Genomic DNA, 25,519 nt, shown 5'->3' on the forward strand with positions numbered 1-25,519 from the left:
TAAACCTCACAATTTTCTTTTTAAGAGGTACACCTCTCTCAATTAGCTGAGAGACACGGCCAATAAAATGTCTTACTTCAAGTGGCTGCAGATGCCCGAGGTTTTACTATAATGAGGAGTCAATATTACTTTTCCCATAGAACCATCAATGACTAAAATCTCAAACACCAGGTATTTGTCAGCAATTCCTCAATGACAAATAAATACACGTTTTAAGAGGTAGGTATTATATTTTCATCAGTATGAAGAAAATTTGGTGATGAAATAATTGGTATGGAAATGACAGTTCCAGAAAATTAAGTCCAAGACTCAGTGGAAATGTCACATACGTCTTCTTTTTAATCCCACCTGAGCAGTTTCCAGGGAAACGTGTTGAGGTCTGGGGGTGTTTATTGAAAGCAGATGTTATATCTTTGCTTACAGGCTGGACTGTGGTATGCGGGTCTATACAAGATGCTGGCTCATCAAGGTCATCTGTACTAAACAAGCAACTTTCCCTATTACTGGCAAAAAGGAAAAGGCCCTAATATTTTAGAATGAAGAATGATTTGTAATATATGACTCCCAACAGGAAAACTGGGATTTCAATGGCTGAATACTGAAGTATTTTTTTTTTCCTCCAAAATATCCTGGTTGACAGAGAAATATTTCTTTTGAGAAGCACTCTGGCACAGGAATATACTCTTGAACCCCTGTCAGGCAGCTGGGTTACCTGCAGCACTTGTCTTACTGAAATTCTTTTCTGGTCATTTCACACTGAAAGGTAAACAGGATGTCCAAGAGACTTTGTGGGAATCTTTAGAAATATGGTTGTCATTCAGAATCCCCTTCTGGAGAATCCTGAGATAAGCCAATTCAGTTTCCTGGGAACTGCAATTTGGGAGTCAGGCGGCAGCCCCAGGTGTAGCAAGTCTTTCCAGTTACAGATCAAGAGGCCTCTGCAGTTCTAGAGACAACGGCGGACCTAGGCAAGTGACAGTTCCCCTACGGCCCGATGGCATAGCGTGGCAGATAGATATAAACAGGAGACATTACACCCTTTCTCTCAAATAACATACCATTTGCTATAATAATATGTGTTATACAAACACTAACCTTTTGAGCTGAATATCCCCAGTCAAGTACCCCATCTATTTTGTTATAATTCCTATTAGGTTAAAAAGGAAACACATACACAAAGAAGTCTGTTTTAACCTGAAATAATTTTGTTGATATTTGAATTGCTTTCAGTGGGACATTTGTTTTAAACCACAAGATATCTCCATCTGGATTATCGGAGTACAAAAATCCCTTCTCTCCCCCCACCCCCAACCAAAACAAACAAACAAAACCCCAAACCCACAACTCGGCTTCAAATAAGTTTTGAAGAAATGAGACTCTAAATATTTACATATGGGTCAAGAAATAAATCACAAAACTATTTACAAAAATACACAAGCTTATATGCATTAACAATTTACATCAGTTCACAAAAATATTAAAACATAAAAAAACACTATATAAATTAAAGTTAAGAACTCAAAAGTATGATCTAAGACTTCCTAGGATGCTTCTCTCATGCAGATCATGGTTGAAAAATCAGGTTTTGCTACCTTAGAATCTACACTGTAAAACAACCATTTTTATTCTTTGAACACTAACAGTACTAGAAAAGGAGAAAAGACCCTCTGTGCATACGACATTATCTTGCACACAATTAAAACATACCATTCCTGACATTTCCTTAACACACAGTACTGAAAATCACATGCCTCTAACCATTGGAAGTCACTTTCTGACATACTTTTGCTTTCATTATCGTTTCCTTACATACATTGCTCGGACAATACTTTGCCAACATACCAAATGGGGGACTGACAGGGCTGGGAACAGATATAAGGACTTGGCAGGCTCCTTTTTTAACTAAAGGGGCAAATTTCAAATTTACATTGTATGCATCTATTGCTGCTGCAAACGTGGTTACCTACTCTTCTACCCCCACTCACATTAATGGTCCCTCTTCTTTACAGAATTCGTCCTCGAATTTCTCAACCTGTTTTAACTGTTCTGCCATTATAAAAATGTGCAGGCCCTATCCTTGGGACCATCCTTGGGACTTGCATGTTTAAAAGGAAACTGAATACAGTAAGCAATAAGGCTCAGATGAAATTTATTCATAAGAAAATGGCACCTCTGGGGCTGTTAGCAAAGTCTCTGGCTAGACATCCAGGGAATATTTATTTCAATCAAACCAAACAGTGGCATCAGAGTTTTGCCAGAAAGATAAAATCTGGAGACATGGCTGTGAAAATACCAGTAGAATTAAATTATAGGTTTAATGCATAAGGCAGCTCCATTTCCTTGATCATAATGCTCCATGTCAAAATTTGAAAGTAGTAACACTTAATTCCTCTATTCGTGAAGTCACACACAAGGTAAACGATGCTGAGGTAACCTGGCTCACAGTGATTTGCCATCCAATTTCTACCCCACAATATTATAAAGGGAAAGATACAGGCAAAGTCTTTCAAAGACTGAGTCCAAAGTTAAGGCTGTATCTACATACATGAAATGAAACAACTGCAGATTTTACCTAATTTGTGTTTCACACTTATACCAGTAATTGGAGTCATTATTCTGTATTCAAAATATTTACCTGATATTTCTAGGACATTAATAAAGTAATTGCTTTAAGGAATTAACTTTAGTATTTATAAAATAGACTTCAGTTTCAGGAGTAAACAATGTGTGTGATGACAAATCCACAAATATTAAAATTGGACAGGACTTCTTCAGCCACATCCTTCTGGGCTCTCAGTTACTAAAGCCACCTGCATCTCCTAGTCACATCAGCTCCTCCTTCTAATCTCCACGCTGCTGGTAAGAACTCACAGGCTGTGTTATCTCACAGGGGCAACGGGTTGCCTACTTGCCAAAAAGAAGGTTAACGTAAAAAAAATTAGTGCTGCATATTCACCAAAGATCAAACTCCTGTACACAGCACCCGATGTGTTTGTGTGCTAAAGAGAAGTATCCTATCAGGTTTCTTAACACTGTGACTATATCCCAGTTGGTCTGCACTTTTTAAGTAGAGGCCTCAATTTCCACAGACCTTTTCACATATCGGTATTGCAAGATTTCTACCATGATCTTTATTGAATCCCTCTGATCAATTCTAGGGGGACAAAAGAAAACCTTATAGAGCATTTCCACATATAAATAAATGTGTTGTTCTTAAAACTTTATTTTTTTCTAAATATAAACCCTTAAAATGCAATCACACAATTTTTTTAAATAAAAAAAGGACTGGCATGAATCCTAGTCTTTATACAATTTCACAGCAATTATAGCAGCATAAATTTAGCCTCTTAAAAGATTTCTTCCTTTGCTCTAAATAAAAGTTAATTCCAAGTTTTAAAAAGCCAGAGCAGCGACCATCCAGTAAACGGAATGAAATTCTCCTCGTGTATTCTACAAACTGAGCATTTAAAACACGTGAATGTATAAAAATCAAAGATTATTAAGAATATGGAATGAAATGACAATCTAAACTCGGTTTGTAAATATAGGACTGCCTTGCAAGTCTGGCATAGAGGTGGTGGGTGGGTGAGAAAATGGAATGGAGTTGGGCTAGAGATGTCTGCTCCTACTCTAATCAGAAATGCAACTTTCAAAAGAAAGTCTTGGGTATTGAACATGTTTAACATGTCTACAGAGCTGTAGGAGCTATCCCTGAAATGCTGGTATAGATGGCGGTTACAGTGAGACTGTGATCCCACGAGTACAGAGGGAACAAACAGCACGTTAACTCCTCAGGACACAAACGGAATTGCAGCGGCTGAAATAGGGCTGCGCAGAGTGGCCACCGTAGGAACATTCTGTTACTGACAGATGATGCACAGCTACTTTGAGAATTCCCGGGAACCCTGCACTCTGTTCTAGAAACGTAAATTAACATGTAGATTTGTAATCATGATCAATTATGTGTTTATCCATCAAACCGTGCTGTTGCTTTTTTTTTAATGAAAAAAACGTTGCTTTAGGAGAACAAATGGTGTGAAGTGTTATACTAGGATTACAATTTACCCGATATTATTGAGAAAAAAAATAACTGAAGGCAGGCACCACATTAGAAGCATTGATATAGTTTTCTGGCGTTAAACATTGATATAGTTTCCTGGTGCTAACAAAGTTCACTGACTTCCACCTAAGAAGCTTCTTTAATTCTAACTTTTAAAAATCCCTTCTGCAGTGATATGAGCCTGTTCACGGAACTGTGAGAAACAACTATGAAAAATAATAATATAAAGAGCATGGTTCAGCCTGGGTCTAAATGGTCTGACATTTTATGATGACTCTTTATTAAATGCTCCAAGTCTTAATTCCTTTATTTTTCAGTTAGAATTTGCTAAATGTCTGATAGACTTATCTGAAGGAAGAGGGAGAAGTTTTTCTCCACTCTAACTTAACACACAAGACCCTTCTAAGACAGGGAGAATGAAGCAAGAAAAACTGAGTGTTCGTCTGGGCAAGCTGCACGGCTACTGAAAAGTAGGAACGCGACATAAAATGCAGAAGCCCTCCAGGAAATAGAGGTAAACTGCTCTGAACTATATAGCAGATACTAAGAAGGACAAAGTTAAATTCAAATTCAGTTAAAGGCAGTCCTCAGGCTCTGACAAATTAGCCCTATATGAAAAGTATGGTCTGTGACAAATTTCTTTCAATATAGTGCTTTACAACCATTCAGATCTCTTTTAAAGACAAAAACGACACAGTCTATAGAAGGAAGAGGTGGTAATGAAGCAGGGAAGGGGAAAAAGATGGTGATTTATTTTTCTTATTATGTTTAAATGTGGCCAGGGGTTTTGTAGCTTTTTTTTTTTAATCTTTTTGGTTACTGAAAAAAATAGAACAGTCCACTGTCCAGCAGAGGCTGCTTCAACTCTATTGCTCCCAGGGCTCATTCTGCATGGATCTGTGTTTCAGGATGCTGCAAGGACAACTCTGTGGGCAGGAAGGCCCCCTGACCCAAAGCTGTAGCATATGTCCTGTTCTGTGGGTGAGGAAAGCCAGAGGGCACGTATGTCCCCATCGCTCCTCCTCCAAAGCCTCCTCGCTGGTGCTGGGGCGGGGAGTGGTAACCCTCCAGGTTATCATACTGGGACACAACAGTCATACTGCTCTGGCGCTTGCCATGGGTTTGATATTGGTACAGCACACTGGGGTCCCTCTCCACGTTTGGGGTGTGATGGAGTTTCAGGCTATGACTCCTCTCAGGTTTAGGGGGTGGTACTATTGACTGAGTGAGGTGTTCCTCCTCCTTGTAGCAGTCTCTGGAGTGTTTCTCTGGGGCAGGAGGCTGCCTAGCCCGCGCCCTCTCCAGCTCTTTGGGGAGCCTCACCTCTTTGTGGTTCAGTCTTAAAGACTCCTGCCCTGATGTAATATACTTCCCTCCAGAGTTATGGTAGCTGACTGGCTCACAAGTGTCTGGAATCCCTTTGGGCCCATAATCTAACTGGCCAGCTCCCTGGGGGTAAGGTGGTCCATTTTTTGATTCACATAATTGCCTATGGCTTGCTTCCTGATGTGCTCTGTGCTCAGGGAGACTACAACCCATGTCACGAAGCTTCCTGTTCCTGAGGCTACTTTGCTTCTGAGGGAGGGATGGTTTCTCTGACTGTCCATTGCCATATCCTCCGTGGTGGTGGGCTCTATCGAACTCTGGCTCTGGATGCTTCCTATAGAAGCAGTCATCTCCCTCAGTACTGACAGCCTTGGCTGAGTGCCGCCCCTCCTTTCCCTCCGCCACTGAGAGAAGTCCAGTTTTCCCAGGATCTGATTTACTACGTAGGTGGATGACATAGATCCCACCCAAGTCGTCTTGCACAGCTGGGGTCATATTATCATACTGGGACATCACAGGCCCCTTCACCTTCTGCCGAGAGCGGCTCTCTCTCCGGATGGATTGCATGCGGTATTTTTCCATGTCCTCGAGATCCCATGAAGTGTAAATGTGCTTCACATCAGCGGTTGGAGGCATGTTGACTACATTATTGTAGTCATTACCAGAGAAATAGCCAGTCATGTTGGCCCGGGGACGTGGAGGCAAACCAGCGTAACTGTACAAGTTCTTTCCTTGCAGCCTAGGATTGTAGAAAGCAAAATCGCGATTGGTTAGGCGGTGAAGGGGCCTCAACTGTACTGTGCTATAGGCATCCATATCACACAGGGCTCCATCTGGACTGTAATAGGAACTAGAAGAGCTGGAATATGGGCTATACCGGTAGTGGACCCGACCGTTCTCAAAGTAAGGCTGCAGTTGAGTTACGTGGTAATCTGAGCGGGCCTGGGAGGACTGATATGGCTTATACTGGTACAGGGGTCTTGGGCAGTAGGCTGGTTCATCATCTGGGGGAACTTCTGTCCGTGAAATGGGAACAGAGCGAATCATGGAAGACGGAGGGGCATGGAGAGACTGTACCCTCCGGATGGTAGGGTATGGTGGAATATCCTCAGGGTAACAACTACTCCTGGTAGAGGAGCTCAAAGAAGATACATACTCAACCCGGCTGCATGGCTTGGAGTGGTGTCCAGATGCACTTCTTCCTGGGGCCACATATGTGTTATAACGAGGACCCATGGAGGCTGGTGGCTCTGATCTGGAACCATACACTTGGTGTTGCTCCAATTTATTGTGATGTGGAGGTACACTCTGGGGACGGTACTGGCAGTTTGGAGTCATATTGAAATGCAAACAGTTTTCTGGACCAAAGGGTTCAGCGGTGACATCAGGCCTAGCAAAGGTGGCATAAGCCGTTTTCTGAGAAGCATGCTTAGGTTGTGGGACAGGAAGTGGTAAAGGCAAAACATCATCCACAGAGGCTAAGGAAGCAGGGACAAAGGGATGACAGCTGGAGCTGCTGGCAGCATCTGCACTGCTGGAGTGTATGGCAGCAACAATTTTACTCTCCACAGTCCTGGTGGGGGGAACCGGTGCAGGAAAGCCACAGGAGTGCAGAGGGACAGACTCAGCACGCAGGTGCAGCAGTGGGGCCCTGGCCCCATCCCGCACCTTTTCAGGAAGGCCTGGGTGGAGGGCAGGAGCAGAGACGTGACACTGAGCAGTTGCACTGCCATCACTGACAAGGACAGGTGCAGGGTCATCCATGGCTCTGGGCTCAGGTGGCCTCTCTGGAGCTGGAACTACTCCTTGAATCTATTGAAAGATGATAATATTATGAGTTTGTTTTTTATGCTCCCCTCTGTGCAAGCAAACACTAGTAAATTTGCAACTCACAAGTTGAGGCTATTTGGGTAGCAGCTTGAAATTTCCCAAGCCATGTGGACACGTTGGACAGGACAGTAGGCCAACCTGTCCCCACCGCCAGGAAAAGGCCATTACCATCTTTGCAGGACTGTTCTAATTTATGATAGGTTTTAAATGTAAGATGAGATTTCCTATGTCATTATCTTAATGTGAAGACCAAAATAGAGGTTTAGTCAAATAGCAGTCACGCTTAAAAATATATACCCAGTCTATCTGGCCAGCTCAGTCTCAACACCAAGAACATTTTGTTAAACAAAAGGAATTGATTCTATCTGGAGAGAAGTTGTACAGAGTGAGCAGTTTTAAGCCTCAAATATAGGGAAGGGCAACAAAGTGACTTGTCTAAGGTGGCATTCAACTCAGTTACTTCTCTCCCCTACCTTCTGCTCCACCCTGGTCTGTGGTAGGAGAGGACAAACATGATCCTCACAGCAGTACCACAAAGACGCTACCCTTGAGAAGCAGCTGCTACAAATAACATCCTCCACTAGTTCTTTCAGTTCAAGGTGACCACAAAAAACCTGGGGTACTTTTTTAAAATACGAGAAAATTAGAAAAAAACCTTAGCATTCTGCATCTAACATTCTCTCTTCAAAACAAGTGCTTGACCAGAAAACAGTCTGCTGGTTAACGTTGAGAAATAAAGCACTTTTATTGTGCAGATGAGAATAACTGGCAGAGGGTGGTTAAATGACTTGCCCAAAGTCACAATGAGTCAGTGATGGAGTTGGAAAAAAAAACCAAACAAACCCGCAACTCTGACACTTAAAGCCCAGTTTGACTCATTTGATCACGATCTCTTTGTATTACTATGAACAAACTACCTAGCTGCTTTACAAAGACAAGGCAGCAGGTATAGTTAAACTCTGGTCATTGAGTATCTGCTCCTTTCTCAAAGAAAAACCAGCATAGAGGTAAAGGCAGATTTCACCCTCAAATGGGAACTGTTTCATGGAAACCTGCCACAGGATTTAAAAACAAATGTCATATCTCACTCAAAGATAACAACACACTCTGCCGAAAAGTGACATACCTTTCGAAAAAGTATATTTCATCTCCCTGACTTCCTCCCCTTCTTACCTTGTGGGAATTATTTAATCCTATATTGGCTGCTGCTTGTACCTGCCCCGCGACTGGTAGCTGCTCTGCTGATCTCTGGGAAGGAGGTGGGGGAAGGGGACGATTAGTTCTGTGAGTATGCTGAAGGGTGGCGGCAGCAAAATCAGCTGTGGTAGGTTGTTCAATCACATCCCAGTTGGCTTCCCTGGTGCTTATTTCAGCTGTTGCTGGAGCAGCTGTCATATAAGCCATGATGGCTGTGCTGGTATTCTCTTCAGGGGACCCAGAAGGAGGGTAGATTTTGTCCCTAGGCAAATTAGAAGGTGTGGGAGATTTGTCTGCAAGTTCTAAAGGGGGATGGGGCTTATCCACACTTGTACCAAGATAAGAAGGAGGCTGATCTCTACTGTAGAAATGAAGTTGAGACTGGTCCTGATCCACAAAGGAGACAGTTGGCATATTGGTCTTCCCAGACTGGTCTTCAGGGAAACTTATGTGATCATCAGACTTAGAGGCTGTTAAGGGAACTGAAGTGGTTCTGGCCTTGTCTGGGTCCCCAGATAAACAGATTCGATGGGGCTGATTCCCTGGTAAGTCTGCCTGGTGGAGCTGCTCCCCAGGTTCAGTTGCACTGGAATAGCTATGATCCCCAATAGCTGCTATATCTGGTATAGGCTGGTCACAGTTCACAGATGCATTGTTCTGGAGGTGGAACTGCTCTGCTGGCCTATCAGTTTGGAAATAGGCTTTATCTAGAGTAACACTAGAGTAGGCACTAGGCAATTCATCTTCAGTTGCAGCCACTGCTACTTCTCCATAATTTGTATAAGCAGCCTGAGAAGCCCCTGGTCTCTTCAACGACTGAGTTGAGGCTTGCTGTGCAGACTCAGCTAATGCTAGCGCCAACAGGCGGGCAACATTTTTCGGAGGTGGTGGTGGTGGGATAAGAGAGACTGAACTGACAGGAACGGAATCCTGAGGGGGGTCATGGGTAACTGCTCCTGGTGGGAAATTGGGAAAAAAAATGAGAGTGAAAAGGTAGCTTGTATTATCCTATACGGAAAGCCAAACACTCCCCATTCGATCACTAAAAAATAGATGCCTTCCATATTTCAAAATGGCAATCCACGATCTTCCATCCCACATGCAAATGCTGAAGAAAACACATCTGGTTCAGAAGGAGAACTAAAACAAAGAGTTTTTAAAGACTGCAATCTCCTCCTGAATTGCTACAGAGATGGGGGAAAAAGCAGGTCCCTCATCTGGATCAGAAAAGATTGCTTAGAAAACAAGCTTCAAGTGTTTACAGATTGTTATTAGGAATAGTTTTACATTTGATGGTTTTAGGCTGGCTGGTTAACTTGTAAGGCTATAATATAGGTATTTTATTAGAAGAGAAAACAGAATCAAGAGCTATGAAGTTGTGCAAAAATTATCCACGAATTCTGACTGTCCAAAGAGATAAGGGGACTTTATGAAGGTCTGAAGCAGGACCACTACCCTTTAGGGGATTTTTGTTTGATTGATTTTAATTTAGGGGTTTGAGCCATCAGCACCACCCAGAAAAACATTCTCTTTGATTAAAGGCTAGCTGTGGAGCAAATTTCTCTCTTAAAAGGCACAGATGGCACGTAGGATTGAAGATCCCTCTTAGCTTAAAGAAAGAATTGAGGAAAACAAACGGTACCTGTCTGAGTCTGTCCAGAAGGTACAGCCTTACTCTGACTGCTGGAGACAGACTGCTCCTCTTTCCCTGGCGATTCTACTTCTGCAGCAGCCACCTGGTCCAGGGGCTGGACTTCAGACTCACATCCTTCTTGGGCCTCTCTCTCACTTGTTTTCATCTTTACTACCTGGGTGGGGGATCTATTTATGATATCACTTTCTTCAACACTTTTATTCCAGGTTGGAGAAGATGCATTCTCAGCTGCTATATTTGAGACAGCACCAATGACTTCTGACACCCGAGTGGGAAGAGTCACTGAAATTGGCTCAGATATGTTCATAGAAGGTGATTTGCTTAATTTCCGTCCAATCTTTGGAGAGAAAGCACAGACGACCTTTTCAGTGAATGAGGATGGCTTAGATGATTTTTCTTCAGTTGGGCTCAAGTCCAGGGTAAAGAATGGACTCAGTTTCTCCTGAAGAGGAGAGACAGGTTCAGAACTTGCAGTGCTTCCTGGAGTCTGAGAATGGCTACCACCTGCTTCTGTATCCTTTTTATTGGTACTTGGTTTATCCTTGGAGTATCCTAATGAATCTAAAAAGGAAGCACCGCTCTCCAGACACTCTGATTCGGACTTAGGAGGACTGCATTGAAATGACATTGGATCAAAATCCAGGCTGGCTACTCCAATGTCTGGTGGGCTTAAATCAACATCCTCAGCTGAATGAGGAGACATGAGAGCTGGAATATGAAGCAGCCCTACTTCCTCCTCACTTTCATTTTCATGGGGCAGATTATCATAGGAATTACAGCGGTTCCCCAGCATTTCTCCATTAAAAGAGGCACTCAGTGCATCACTGCTAGATCTGGGTCTTCTGGGTCGGAACAGCTTGGAATCACCTGGTAAAAATGGATAACAATATCAAAGTGTGAATGTCACAGGATGCACAATACCACGATAAGTCAGTTACTCAGTACAGCAGTAACGACGTGCTACGCAGGGTAAGAAAATGTTCCTTTTCATTATCTTTCTGGTAATTGTCTCTTGGGGCACACAGATGGAACTCCCCAACCAAATGCTAAATAACACATACATCTGATACAATCAGAGGGAGCATGCAGCATTTGATGGTTCAATAAGAAAAAGGACTCCGATCTCTTAGATTCTATTACCAGTCCAACACTGAGTCTCGTTGTGACTTTAGGCAAGTTTTTCATTTCTTTTTATCTTGTTTTATCACTGACCTCACACATGACTTTTGAGGTAGAATTAATCATTTTAAACAGTAATTTAGATGTATAACAGCAAAAGGTTTTTTGTTGTTGTTGCTGGGGAAAAATCTTCATAACACTCTCATAAAGTATTTACATATACTTAGTAAAGAATTCCTTTCACGGGCCGGCCCCGTGGCTTAGCGGTTAAGTGCGCGCGCTCCGCTGCTGGTGGCCCGGGGTCGGATCCCGGGCGTGCACCGACGCACCGCTTCTCCGGCCATGCTGAGGCCGCGTCCCACATACAGCAACTAGAAGGGTATGCAGCTATGAGATACAACTATCTACTGGGGCTTTGGGGGGAAAAAAATAAATAAAATAAAAATCTTTACAAAAAAAAAAGGAATTCCTTTCAGGTACTGAAACAAAAATAATTTTTTTTCTTTAATAAGACTAGGCTTTAAGTTTCTCAGCAGAGTCCTCAAGAGTGGTAGAGCATTTAGTAATTTCATGATATTGCTAAACATCCAATTGGTAAAAGAAGTCCTCTAGCTCAGCACTCTATTACAATTATCAGAATTGCCATAGTGAAATGTACTATAAAAGGCAGACATTATCTTAACATAAATACATTCACTAACATACTGACCACTTATAAAATTAATGCCTAATCAAATATTATTTTCTGCTTAATACTAGCACATACTCAGCCCACTGCATTGTTTTTGTGAACTATTCTCTTAACTGGAGTGAAACAGAAAATCTTGAAAATCCATAAGATGTCAGACATCCAACTAAAGTGATATATGAGAATTTCTTGAATCATAAGTACAGCCTTTGGTCAATGAGGATCTGGCAGATAGAAGAGTTAATAAATTAAGATAAGAAAGTTGACTAGGATGATGACACCCCAAGATACTTCAAAAGCGCATGACTGAATATCAATGGATTAAGAAAAGCCTGTGGGAAATCAATGTAGCTCTTGCCTATTTTTGTAAAAAGAGCCTTCTTTATGATCTGGCTGTAGAAGCCTAACACGAAATGAAAGACATCCTATTTGCTATTACATGGTTTTGTCAAAAAAGTTACATCTCCTTCCAAGTCAACATTGAAGTAATCCTTTGTTCATTCTAAAAATTAGCACATAGTTACAACTATAACTCAACTTTTGCTAAATTGAAGCTAAAACAAACATTTTCAAATTTCAAATTTTTTAGTTTTGTTTTTCAAGTTGCAATCAAACCTTTTTGCACTATTTACCATAAAATTTTGGTCCCCATTTTAAGCAGATTCACTTTAAGTTGCCTTCTCCTGGTACTAATTATCCTCAGATAATGAGGACCACTTGTAATCAATCTGATCTATGAAACTGAACGTCAGGTAAGACATCTGCAAGACAAAAGACTATTGGTCTGAATATCAAAACTGCTTAAGTTTATACTTTGTAACATGGTGCTCTCATTGTGAAATCTAAAGAAACACAAACAACACCATTTTTCACTGGGCATTAATAAACATAAATGGTTAACAAAATATTTCACCTATTTTTATATAAAGTGAATAGCAATCATGTCAAAAGTAAAGAAATTAAAGACTGATATCAAAACATCAATGGAGGGCCGGCCCCGTGGCTTAGCGGTTAAGTGCACGCACTCCGCTGCTGGCGGCCCGGGTTCGGATCCCGGGCGCGCACCGACACACTGCTTCTCCGGCCATGCTGAGGCCGCGTCCCACATACAGCAACTAGAAGGATGTGAAACTATGATGTACAAGTACCTACTGGGGCTTTGGGGGAAAATAAATAAAAAACATCAATGGACAATACTACTAGTATTCTCAGGAAATGATAGTCTACAGCCTATTTATTAAGCATATATTTATAAAATATACTCAATTGTTGTGTTCTTTTATGAAATATATTATAGAATAAAACGACTGATGCTTTTAGTCTTACCATCGACTGCATGGAGAGAAGTAAGAGACTCTTCACTTTTAGCTGAACGGAGGGTTCCTTCTGCCCTGCCACCTGAAGAACCAAAACCAAAGAGTGTGAAGTTTATTCATTATTGCACACATAGTGAAAGGGAACAGTGTTTTTCTCTACACACAATTAAATTTCCAGGAGTGATTAGCTGTACATTTTGACAATCATATTCAATTTGGCATCATATTATATAATGTGTTGTATTGTTCTCAAAGTTTTCTATATGAAAAATCTCTTTTCTAAAGGATAATGAACTTGAGAACAGAGGTGAATTTAAAAACTTCTTCCTTTTATATTTCCTAAAGACCAGTATGATACCTCGAGATGACACCATACCGGACTTAGGGTGAGCCCTAAATCCAACGACTGGTGTCCTTTTAAGAAGAGAGGACGCCGAGAGACAGAGTAGAAGGCAACGTGAAGATGCAGGCAGAGACTGGAGTGATGCCACCACGAGCCCAGGAATGCCAGGTGCCACCAGAAGCTGGAAAAGCAAGGAAGGATTCTTCCCTGGATCCTTCAGAGGGAACATGGCCCTGCTGACTCCTTGATTTCAGATTTTTAGCCTCTAGAACTGTCAGGAAATAAATTTACGTTGTTTTAAGCCACCTAGTTTGTGGCAATTTGTTATGGCAGCCCTAAGAAACTAACCAACTCTAAGAAACTAGCACTTTAACTATATATGCTGGATGTTATTTGTTAAATATCTTCTTCCTCTTTTACCTCCTAGCAGCACGTCACACTGCTGACACTTTCTTTCAAACCCCTCCTCCACTACTTCTGGTGACAGCACTCATCTCCTGTTCTTTGCCTACCTTTCTAGCCATTTCTTCTCACTCTCCCTTCAAGACAACTCTGCCTTTTCCAGTCCTTTTTACACTGCTTTTCTCCAGGATTCTGTCCCCAACCTGTGTCTCTCACTCAACGGGCTCTCCCTGGGCCATAAATCTATCTCTAGGGTTTTCACCCTTGGGTGTTTGCAGATGACTTTCAAATCTGTATTTCTAGTTATATTAAACACCTTTATTGAATTCCAGACCCATACTACTAATCACCTCTTGGGCATGTCCAACTGCCTATGTCCAAAATAAACACACAATTCTTCTTCCCAAACCTGCTACTCCCTACAGGGATAATGGCACTACCATCTCACCTTATCATTTAATCAAAACCTGAAAATTATCTTTGCTCCTCTTCTTTTCTCCTCCTTCACAATCATTTGGTCACCCAACCCTGTAGATTCTGCTTCCTAAATATCTCCCAACTCTATTTCTGACTCCCACGGCCACTGCTTATACCAGACACTGATTGTTTCTTGCCTGTACAACTATAACTGCCTCCTAATTTATTGTCCAGCCTCCAGTCTTATTCTCTTCCCACATATTCCCTATGCTGCTGCCAAAGTCATCTTTCTTAAACCCAAATCTGATTACATTACATACTGAAGCCATTCAATAACCCCCAGGAATACAGGACAAAACCAAAACTCCTTGACAAGACCCCCAATGATCTGAACCTCTTTTTGTACCATACTACCCAGCCAAGTTCTTTATAGTTCCCTGTGTCACACAGGAGCACACACTTTGCTCCATTTCCTGAATTTCTCAGTCCCTTGTTGGTCAGATGAATGTCTACTTATCCTTCAAACCCCAGGTAAAAGGTTATATTTTCTAACCACCAGCCCCTCTCCCCACATGAATAGACAACTCATACCATAAATACCTTACACAAACCTCTATTTCAGTAACTATGATTCGCATGGAATTTATTTTCTTACACATATGATTTCCCAACTAAGACTCTGAAGGCAGGGGTAGTGTCTTAATTTTCTTTCTATCTGCAGAGGCTGCTATCAAAATATCTAGCATATGCGTAGTACATGATTGCAAATTGAATGAATGATGAATTAAACGAACTGAACACTATAATTCTAACATTACCTGAGAAGAGAGCACTAATATCCTTCCTAGATTCAGAAGCTATTAATACCAGTAGAACACAGGTTTTAAACTATTTTTAAAAGAGTAGAATTTTTAACAACAGTAATAGATTTATTTGATCCAGTAAGATACTTCATCAATGAGTCATCTAGTAAAAAGATAGCTTCTTTGGTTATAAGAGTTATAAACTTCAAAGGCATGTTGAAACATGGTTTTGTCATTTTTTAAATCTGTAAAAATACAGATTAACAAATGTAAGCACCACAGCAGTTATTTTTTTATTACCAACAATATATAAACTATGTTATAAAATGTTATGACTTTTTAACCACATTCACACTATAGGAAATTGGATACTTCTACATATACATACATAACTTATGTATTTGGAGATAATCGGTAAAAGAAGACAATTCATGTGTAGCAACACAACTGTTGATGTATTATATTGAAGCATATTATAATAATACATTGAGTAAGTATCCAGAGTAAGAAAAGAGCCATCACGACAGGATGAGAAGTGTGAACCTACCATGCAAACCGCTCTTCCGGCAGCAGAATACACAGGAGGTGTGAGGGCACTAACCTTTCAAAGCAATGGCTTTCATCTCTGAGGGCTCACTCTCATTACGCTGCAACTTTCGTTTAGAAACAGATGATGATTTCCCCAAGTTGAAAAAGGAACGCCAGCTGCCCACGGGAGATTTTTTCATTTTATTTTGAGGCCTCCTCCTATGAGACAGAAAAATCTGTGTTAAGAAATCCAAGGGACAGCAACTAGAAGGATGTACAACTATGACATACAACTATCTACTGGGGCTTTGGGGGAAAAAAAAAGGAGGAAGATTGGCAATAGATGTTAGCTCGGAGCCGGTCTTCCTCAGCAAAAAAAAAAAAAAAGAGAGAGGAGGATTAGCATGGATGTTAGCTCAGGGCTGATCTTCCTCACAAAAAAAAAAAAAAGAAAGAAATCCAAGGGGCTATCTTTACTTATAGGAAACGAACAAATGATGGAAAGAACCAAACAGCCTGGAGAGGCCCAGCAAAATAAATAATAATACATTTTCTTCAAATGGTTTCTTAAATGGCAAAAATAATACGGCTTTATACTAAGTGAGGAATAGAAGGTGATACACTAGGTGGTTCACAGTGAAATATACATACATTTTTTAAATTCCTTAAGTAATTTAACTATTTCCCTTTCTTAAAAGATTCCAAGCAAGGCCTGGTATTACTCAGATATTTTTAGTTTTGGAAGGAATTTTTCTTGTGCTGCTCCGTATTACATCCACCTTCCATATAACACACACTACACAGTGCAGCTAAACTGTACAGCTAAAGCATGAAAAGGAAGTTAAATGTATAGATTTTAATATTACTAACTAGTTTCACAAAGATAATTTTTATATAGATTTTCATATTCAGATCTAACCTCACAATCTGTGAAATACGTCAGAATAAGACTCACTTGGGAACAGAAAATACTAAAACTCCAAAAATAAAACAGAGTTAAAGAAAATGATTTTAGGTGTGAGTAAAGAGAATTAAGCCAAAAAGGAAGAAAAGTATTAAGAATAATAACTAAGATATATTGAATGCCAGGTATTGTGCTAACTGCCTTATAGGTAGTATCTCATTTAAATTATACATACATATATGAGGTAGGTACTATATTATTCTCATTTTATAGCTGAGGAAATTACAACACTAAGAAGTTTAGTTAATTTACTTAATGTTATGAAACTAGTAAATGATGAAGTCAAGGTTGGAACTCAGGTCTGTCTACACCCCAGTATCTACTCCTTTGATAACTACTCTATAAAGAGATTTTTGAGAAAACTATGGAGCTAAAACATAAATTCAAAAAATCTGAAGACAAACTCAATGACAAAGTAAAAGAGTTTGTTCTAACTTTATGTTGTCAGGACATTTTTAGTCATTGGAAGTGAAAGGAAGTTGGAGAGAGATACTAAAATATGGAAAAAATAAATCCTCAAGTTTTATTAGTACCACCCAATCCAGGGAATTGAAATGTTAACATTCGTGTGTAATAGCCAAAGGAGTAACAGAGAAATCAAAATTAACTTACACACATTAGTCTTCCTGACTTCCTAACTTAGGAAAGAAGATAACAGAAACCATGTCATTATCATTTCTTTAGAGAAAGCTGGAAGGGACACTGAGAGAATGAATTGCAGTGGTTCTCAAACTTCAGCACATATCAGAATCACCTGGAAGGTTTGATAAACGATTGATTGCTGGACCCCACCTCCAGAGTTTCTGATTCAGTGGGTCTGGGGTGGAGTGGGGGGGTCCGAGAATTAGCATCTCTAATAACTTCCAGCTGAAGCTGGTCCTGCTGCTGGGAGATCACACTGTGAGAAGCACTGGTTTGTTCCAAACTTAACGTGGAACCAATGTCAAACAAGTTGTTACCCATTCATTACTTTCTGAATAAGCTGTTCCAACAGTTTATTTCTAAACAACATAACTGAGAGAGAAAATCACACCTATATAGTAGAAGTGTATCATTTTTTTCTAACAGTTTTCCCTGTACAATTCACTTTCTTCTTCTTTAAAATGACATGATGTTGTACTGCTTTTTAAGAATCATTTGTATCACTCCTTATGAAGTATCATCCATAGTCAAATGGTTTTCCTGGGACTGGCCCAGAATCAATATAGTAATACTGAAATACAAAGTAGAAGTAAAATAAAAAAAAAATAACACATAGCCATGAAAATCATATTTTTAAGGAGGACTTAATCAATTTTACCTTTCAAGTGGGAACTCAATTATGGTATGAAATTTCCCCTGAAGTGCAGCAGGTCCTTCTCCTACTTCGATATATTTATTTTCAGTCACAATTGGAGAATTGACCTGAGCTTGTGTTCGTGCCTGGGCTTCCTCTAACGTCAGCAGCTTGGTGGATGGAGAAGAAACCAGCAGGGACTTGGGTCTTGATAGGGAAGCTTTGGAAAGAAAGAAAAGTAATGAAGTGAGTCAAACTTTTTAGCACGTGGAAAAAATATAAATATGTGTGAGTGTGTGTATATCAATCTGTTAATCTGTCTATCCATCTATCTACCTATCTGTGTTGTTTTAAATTTTCTTCACTAAGTTTCTTAAATGGCAAAAATAATAGGGCTTTATACTAAGTGAGGAATAGAAGGTGATATACCAGGTTGTTAACAGTGAAATATACATATATTTTTAAAATTCCTTAAGTAATTTATTTCCCATTCTTAAAAGATTCCAAGCAAGGCCTGGTATTACTCAGATATTTTTAGTTTTGGAAGGAATTTTTCTTTTGGTGCTCCATATTACATCTTGACAAATATCAATATTAGGTGACACGATATATCTTTTAATGTGTCATGAACTTAGATCACAATAGGTCTAAAATGCAGAATTCACTAAGTATACACAAAATAATGGTTAAATTGTGCATTTTGGGAAACAAACATAAATCAGTTGCTTTCTACCAAAGACAGATTTATTAAAGTGAGATAAGAGATGCAGTTTTCCATTCCTTTAGAAGTTTAGATACATGTTCCCGATAGTAAACAAAATCCATCTGAGCCATACCTGCCCCTTCCTGAATGACGGCACTGATCTTCCCACTGAAGAGGACATCGACGTGGTTGAGGATGAATTCAACAACCACAGACTGAATTCTCACTTCCATGAAAGCTGCTGTCCCACTGAAGCAGGCAGATTCTATCTGTTTTGATCTGTGGGTAAACAACATTACCATCACAGAGTCCCAAGGACACCAGTCTTAAAGGGCATTATTTTCTTTTTTTACATGTAAATCACAGACAAACCAGAGGAAGGAATCATACTTTTACAGAGCCTTGGCTAAGCCTAATTCCCTGTTGTAGGGAGATGCTCATAAAAACAACAGATTAGTTTTACTTTTACTGTCCTTAGGAACATTGATGAATTAAGACTTTTATCTGATTGGTTCTACTTAAGGTCATAAGCCAAATGCAACTTACCTTAGCAGGTTTGGAGCCCAAACAATTGCTAGGTTTTTTGCATGCATATTTGTGATGGAACAGTAGTCAGCTAGAAGAGACAGGTGTCTCATTAGGAACTCCAGCGTTCTGGAAAGTGAAGCACAACAAAAAGAGACATCATGCAGCAGTAGGGACACAAAAGCTCCACTCATTTGTAAGGTTTCGATGGCAAAAAGGAAAAAGAAACCATACAAACCCCAACAAATTTTTTTGCGTGCTATTAGGTTTGAATATTATTATTACTACAGAACTGTCAGAAGAATATTATGAATTCTATATCTAGTAATTACGTCTACAGAATAGTACAAAAAAAAGTCTAAGGCAAATGCAGTGAGAAATAAAACTTTCTGACAGGGCTGGCTGTGGGAAAACAGCCTTAGTTTTAAAAAAATCTTTAGGAATATTTGCTCCTGGCTGTCAGACATCTAGTTTCAAGGATACCAGTGAAATGAATCCTCCACAGAACCTAGTTTCTTAGACAAATGATATTGTAAAGTTATGCTATCCTATCTGTAGTTAAGGATTTAAACTCTTCTGCTATAAAAGCAAACAACGTTTCATAAGCCTAAAAACAGTTAAAAGAAAAATTCCAGTAGGCACCAAAGGGAGAATATTTGAGCAAATATTGTGCTTTTGGAATAGAAAGCCTACTCCAACTCCTAATATATTGGCTTATCTTATACATTCTAAGTTTGCTTTATTTGAACAATTTTATTTTTATATATATTAAATAACAGGGCAGAATACTTTTGGAAATAAAGCATGATCAGCTTAAATCTAAGTTAAATCAAATAAACACACAGAGGTATTACCTATCAACTATCACATCTCTCAAAGGTCGCTACCTAAGTGTATAAGGGCTTAACACTATTAAAGATGATGAATAGGAGACAGAAGTTTAAGAATATTATTTGAAACAGTAACGAAAGTTAAATTGTGGTCAACATATAACCTTCAAAGATTCAGATGAGCCTAACATGAAGTTGAGAAGAAAAGGAAGATAACAGCTAGAGGCACTGTTCAAGATGCTTTTATAGGGAATCTCCTCTAATTCTCACAATAGCCCTAACAAGCAGTATTACCATTCCCCACTTCATGCAGGAGAAAGCCAAGGTTTGCCCAGGTTACACAGACGAACAGTGCTGGGATTTGAATCAAGGTCAGCTTAGCTCCCAAGTCTCTGCTCAGTCAGCAGCATCTACTGTAGCTGCTCTACAGTAAAAATGGTGATCCTCTGTCCCTCCTGTACATAGTTAAATAAGGAAAGATCGATCGACAGATAGAAGTGAAGCTGGCCTGGAGACAATGTAGAGGAGGGAAGCTTGAGAAATGCGCTTAGAAAACAATATAAAATTTTATTACTTGGAGTGGGGGGCATGGATGAAAGAAGGGAAAGATTAAAGTATTTCAGAAATGTATTTTAAAAGAAATGCGAATTTAAAAAACCAAAGATACCATTTTATTCACATATCTAATTGTAAAGATGTTTTTAAAAGCTAATGGAGAATTTTAGTCAGAGTGCCATGAAATGAGCATTGTCATATTCAGCAGAGTGCAAATTGCATAAACTTTCAGGGAATACAATTTGGAAATTCCTGTATAGGGGGAAGAAAATTTTAGTATCTTTTCATTTCCAAGAATTCCACTATCAGGTCTTTATCCTAAAAAATAATCTAGATTCTCAAAAAGATTCATATAAATGGTCCTCATAGTAATGTTAAAAATTGAGGAAGAATCTCTACCACATAAACAGATTAAATAGGGAAATTGAGGAAAAGATTAAATAACATATGGACCATCCACATGGAGAGAACACTATTAAAAATCTTGTTTTTCAAGAGCATTTAAGGAATTAGGAAATGTAAATGTTAAAATCTTAAAAAGCCTGGATCAAAAGAGATATATAAAGTTGGAATATATATAAATTCACACAAATTATATAGAAGAAGCTAGAATATAAAAATTCATTATATAGCAGAAGATACATGACAAGGAATTGTACATAACGGAGAGTAGGACATATGTGTATAGTAAACATTAGACATAAAACAGGTGGGGGGGGCCGGCCCGGTGGCATAGCAGTTAAGTGCATGCACTCCGTTTCGGTGGCCTGGGGTTCACAGGTTCAGATCCCAGGCGTGCACTGACACACCGGCTTTTCAAGCCATGCTGTGGCAGCGTCCCATATGAAGTAGAAGAAGATGGGCACCCATGTCAGCCCAGGGCCAATATTCCTTGGCAAAAAGAGGAGGATTGGGCTTGGATGTTAGCTCAGGGCTGATCTTCCTCACAAAAAAAAAACAGGTGGGCACACATGGTAGCTACTATAACATAATTAGGAGATAGGGTAATATTAGGATATACATACAGTACTATATATAGATACACATATACCAGCAAGCTATAAAATACATAATGTACAAAATATATAAAATGTATGTGCAATATATATTTTTGAGCATTTACTATGTGCAAGGTTCTATGCTGAGAATACAGTGACAAACAAGGCAGAATTCATGACCTCAAGGAGCTTGTGTTTTACAGGGGTTAAAATAGGCAATACAGTATATATAAAAAAACACATAGTAGGATATATATACAATATATAATATATAGCAGGATAGGTATATAATGTTCAATAGGGAAGATTAAATTGACAGATAGCAACGAAGCTATATATATAATTAGGAGGGGAAATATTTATATATTATTGAGAAATATCTATATCTATGTAATAAGGGAGAATATATACTATGGTAGGGGAAATAACAATACAATTATAGTAGAGTAGATACACATAATATAGTAGAAAAGTTATACATATCAATACAGTAGGAGATATATATGTGTGTGAGTATATATATGTGTGTGAGTATATATATATATATATACCCACACACACACACACACACTTATGTTTGTGTATATAGATAAAACACATAATAAAGTTAATACATGGATATACATAACAGATAATAATGATGACAATAACAGTAATTAACTCATACAAATAGTACTTTTTAACAGGCCTTGTTCTAAATGCTTACCTTTACTATTCATAACAATCCTATGAGAAAAGTACTATTGTCTCTATTTTACAGACAATGAACCTGAGTCCAGAGAGTCAAAGGCACTTGCCCAAGGTCACAAGGTCACACAGCTAATACAGGCAGTTTGGCTCCAAAGTCCCTACATTATAATGTCTATAATATATAGATATTATATATAGTAGGGGATATAAATGTATTACACAGCAAGGGATAAATATATGATATATAAATAAAACATATGGTTGGAGATTTATTTATATAAAATATATAGGAGATATATGTACTTCACTATACATATATGATATATATACATATATACTCTAAAAATGATATATATGTGTGTATATATATACACACATATATACTCTATACATATGATAAAGTCTCTTCTTACTGATGTCCTCTTAATTCACCCAGAGATTAACCAATACTCTCAAATTCTCTCTGTAAAATGTACTGATTGGTGTCCAAGGCACAGTAAGTTTTTTGGCTGATGGGTTTCTCTGTGGTATCCCCAAACACTTTGACTAAGATTATTTGAATTACAAGGTTATCTAAAGCCAATTTTAAGTGTTTCTATAACTGTTTATGCAAGGTTATTTTAATTCATAATTGTGTTAAATGCTATCAACATTTATAAAACATGAGTTTTTTTAAAAAAAGAATTTTTGTTTCTTGCTTCTATAAAACCTCAGTTGAATACTTCGCAAAGTCTTGATATTGGTGAGCTGCCAAATGAGGAAAAAACAAATACTGTGATGAGCACAGAACAATTTAAAACAAAACAAAACCTACAATTACCAATAACATTCTCATAGAGAGAAGAGATTATACCCATGAAATAAGAATAGGATGCTATAAAGTAGGAACATTCAGAGAAAAAAATGGAGGGAGAGAGAAATGGCAGAGGGAGGGAGGGAGGGAGGGAAGGAAGGAAGGAGGGAAGGAGGGAGGGAGGGAGGGAGGGAGGGAGGGAAGGAGGGAAGGCAGGCAGGCAGGCAGGCAGGCAGTTGGTTAGTTCTTAGAAATAAATTTTTTTTAAATCAAGAGATAGATTGGGGGAAATCCATATGTGGAAATTGACAAAGGTGAGAAAATAAGAGTTAGTTCAACAGTTGTAACATTCCAGAAAGAGAATAGAGAAAAGGGATGGGGTTTAAGTTGCAATGATAGCCATCAAGAAAATAATACAGGAAAATTTCTCAGAAGTTTCCAGATGGAAAAGGCCCACTGAGTGCCCAGAGCAAAGAATGAAAACGAAACCATTGCAAAATCAGTCAATGTGAAAACTGACCACGAGGTATGTTTTAAATTCAAAAGCATTCAGAAAGGATATAAACAAAACAAAATCGGTCATATAAAAAAGAGGCAGACTAGTATCAGACTTTGTTGCAGTATTTTTGCTTAGATGACAATGGTGTAATACCATCAAAACTACGGGAAAAAATTATTTACAGACTAAAATGTTATAGCCAACTATCAACAAAATGCAAGAGCAGAATAGGAGCATTTTCATACCAAAGAAAAGCTTCCTTTTCTCAGAAAGCTACCAAAGATATACTACAAAAGCAGGGAGTAAAAACAAGGAAGATGACAGAAAGAGATCCAGAAAAGAAGAGCTCTAACTTACGAAGGAGTCATGAAGGGGATTTCCAGGACGAGGGTAAAGGGTTGACAGCTGGGTTGTAGATTTAGAGAACAATTATTAGTGGGACAGAAGGCCCCAGGAGTGATGTTTTCATGGCGGGGGGGAGTTGCTTGATATGTTTGAACACACCAAAAGAACATCTATAATTCTGTTAGAGAGTCTGAGGGATAAACTAGTGATAAACATAAACTTAGTAAGCCAAAAATGGGCAATCGCTCCACAAAAACACGCAAAGTTATCCCAGAAAGGAAATGTAATTCTAGTACACTGCTGGATGCAGTTGTGAATGACAGTTACATAGTTATTACAATGTGGACAATGAACACTGATTTAACTCCCAACGCTGCCATAACTAGACTATGAAGATGAGAGAAGACGAAGTCTGTGTTTGTGTGGTACGGGACAGGGGGTGGTTACAAGAGAGCTAAGTCCTCATTTACCATAAAAAGGCAAAAAATAATATTTAAAAATGAAAAATCAAGAAATGAAAACAAAAGCATGCTATTTAGAAACAGAGGAGTAAATTCCAGAAGAAAGAGTTGAGAATGATGACTTCTGGGAAAGAGAAATTAGAACGGGGAGGTGTGCAGCAGGAGACTGCTGTTTGTCAGTGTCAGCTATGCAGGCATTTGATTTTTTAAAACTATGTACATATATTATACTGATCATTTTTTTTTAGTTTAGAGAAAAAAGACAGATTTACATAGTACCTCACATAAAACCACCAACTTGAGAAGTCTTGGCTTTAATCAATCTGTCTTGCTATGCTTTATATTAAACAAAAATAGTAAGGGTCAGACTCATTCATACATTTGATCTCATTTTAATATTTTAAAAAATCCTCTTCAGGTGGTATTAGTATTCTTTTCACAGATACAGAGATATATGCTTAGAGAAGTCACACAGCTAGTAAGTGATGAAGCTGGAAATTCAAAGTCAGGTTTATCTATCAAAGCCAATATTCTTAAACTGCACTAGGTTTCTTTTTCTGATTAAGTTAAAAAAAAGTTCTCTTCTCCCTCAAAGATAATCTTTAATAACTGTTTATTGATCAGACTTATCTCCTCAGCCTTCTTTTTCAGGGCTAAATACCTAAATTTCTTGAGCTTGCCTCACAAAAGCTCTTTTGAGTGTTGTTTTTTTTTTTTTTTTCCCCTCTTCTACGGGTCCTTAAGACCTCTTTAAGTTCCTCACATTCCTCTTAAGACAGGCTACATTAATAGGACAATGCGTCAATGCTAAGCCACCTTCTGCCTCTTGACTATCATGCATGTATAGCCATAGTATTGACTAAAAAAGTGTTGATTTTCAATGTTGATTAAAAATTTTAGTGTTGATTTAGTGTCAAATCTAGTGCTGATTTTTAAAATATATATATGAACAATGTCATTTTGAAAAAATTAGCAGTAAATTACTTAATATGTGTATTACTAAAACATCTACTGAATTTAATTTCTTGTCAATAACTGAAATCTAAAAATTTTATCTTTCGCTTTTTTGCATACTATAATCCACGATTTATGCTGTTTTCTTTCACTAAAGAGCAGTCATCCTCAATTTTGTTCTGGTCTTCTCAGATATGAGCAAAAATATTTCTGAGAGTCCAAACTAACATATAAATTAAATTG

At 38.7% G+C, this 25,519-nt stretch overlaps 1 protein-coding gene across 5 annotated transcripts in view; it reads right to left on the reverse strand.

The window, feature by feature from the left end:
* Window positions 1–1,183: 1,183 nt before the first annotated feature.
* The window catches only part of ARHGAP32 (Rho GTPase activating protein 32), a 322,445-nt gene continuing 298,109 nt past the window's right edge, over window positions 1,184–25,519 (reverse strand). For 4 of the 5 annotated variants that reach the window (XM_087433924.1, XM_087433925.1, XM_087433923.1 and 1 more), the window contains 8 exons: window positions 19,173–19,280; window positions 18,760–18,905; window positions 17,948–18,143; window positions 15,757–15,902; window positions 13,201–13,272; window positions 10,056–10,934; window positions 8,390–9,369; window positions 1,184–7,198 (listed from right to left, as the gene is read on the reverse strand). In XM_087433924.1, coding sequence (XP_087290050.1) covers window positions 4,943–7,198; window positions 8,390–9,369; window positions 10,056–10,934; window positions 13,201–13,272; window positions 15,757–15,902; window positions 17,948–18,143; window positions 18,760–18,905; window positions 19,173–19,280 — 4,783 coding nt within the window. In that variant the 3' untranslated portion in view covers window positions 1,184–4,942. The remainder of the gene's footprint in view (window positions 7,199–8,389; window positions 9,370–10,055; window positions 10,935–13,200; window positions 13,273–15,756; window positions 15,903–17,947; window positions 18,144–18,759; window positions 18,906–19,172; window positions 19,281–25,519) is intronic. The other variant, XM_087433926.1, reaches the window with a different exon arrangement.

The sequence above is a fragment of the Ceratotherium simum genome, chromosome 7 (assembly GCF_057802395.1).
Source record: "Ceratotherium simum simum isolate JZ-2026a chromosome 7, ASM5780239v1, whole genome shotgun sequence".
Taxonomy (NCBI): Eukaryota; Metazoa; Chordata; class Mammalia; order Perissodactyla; family Rhinocerotidae; genus Ceratotherium; species Ceratotherium simum.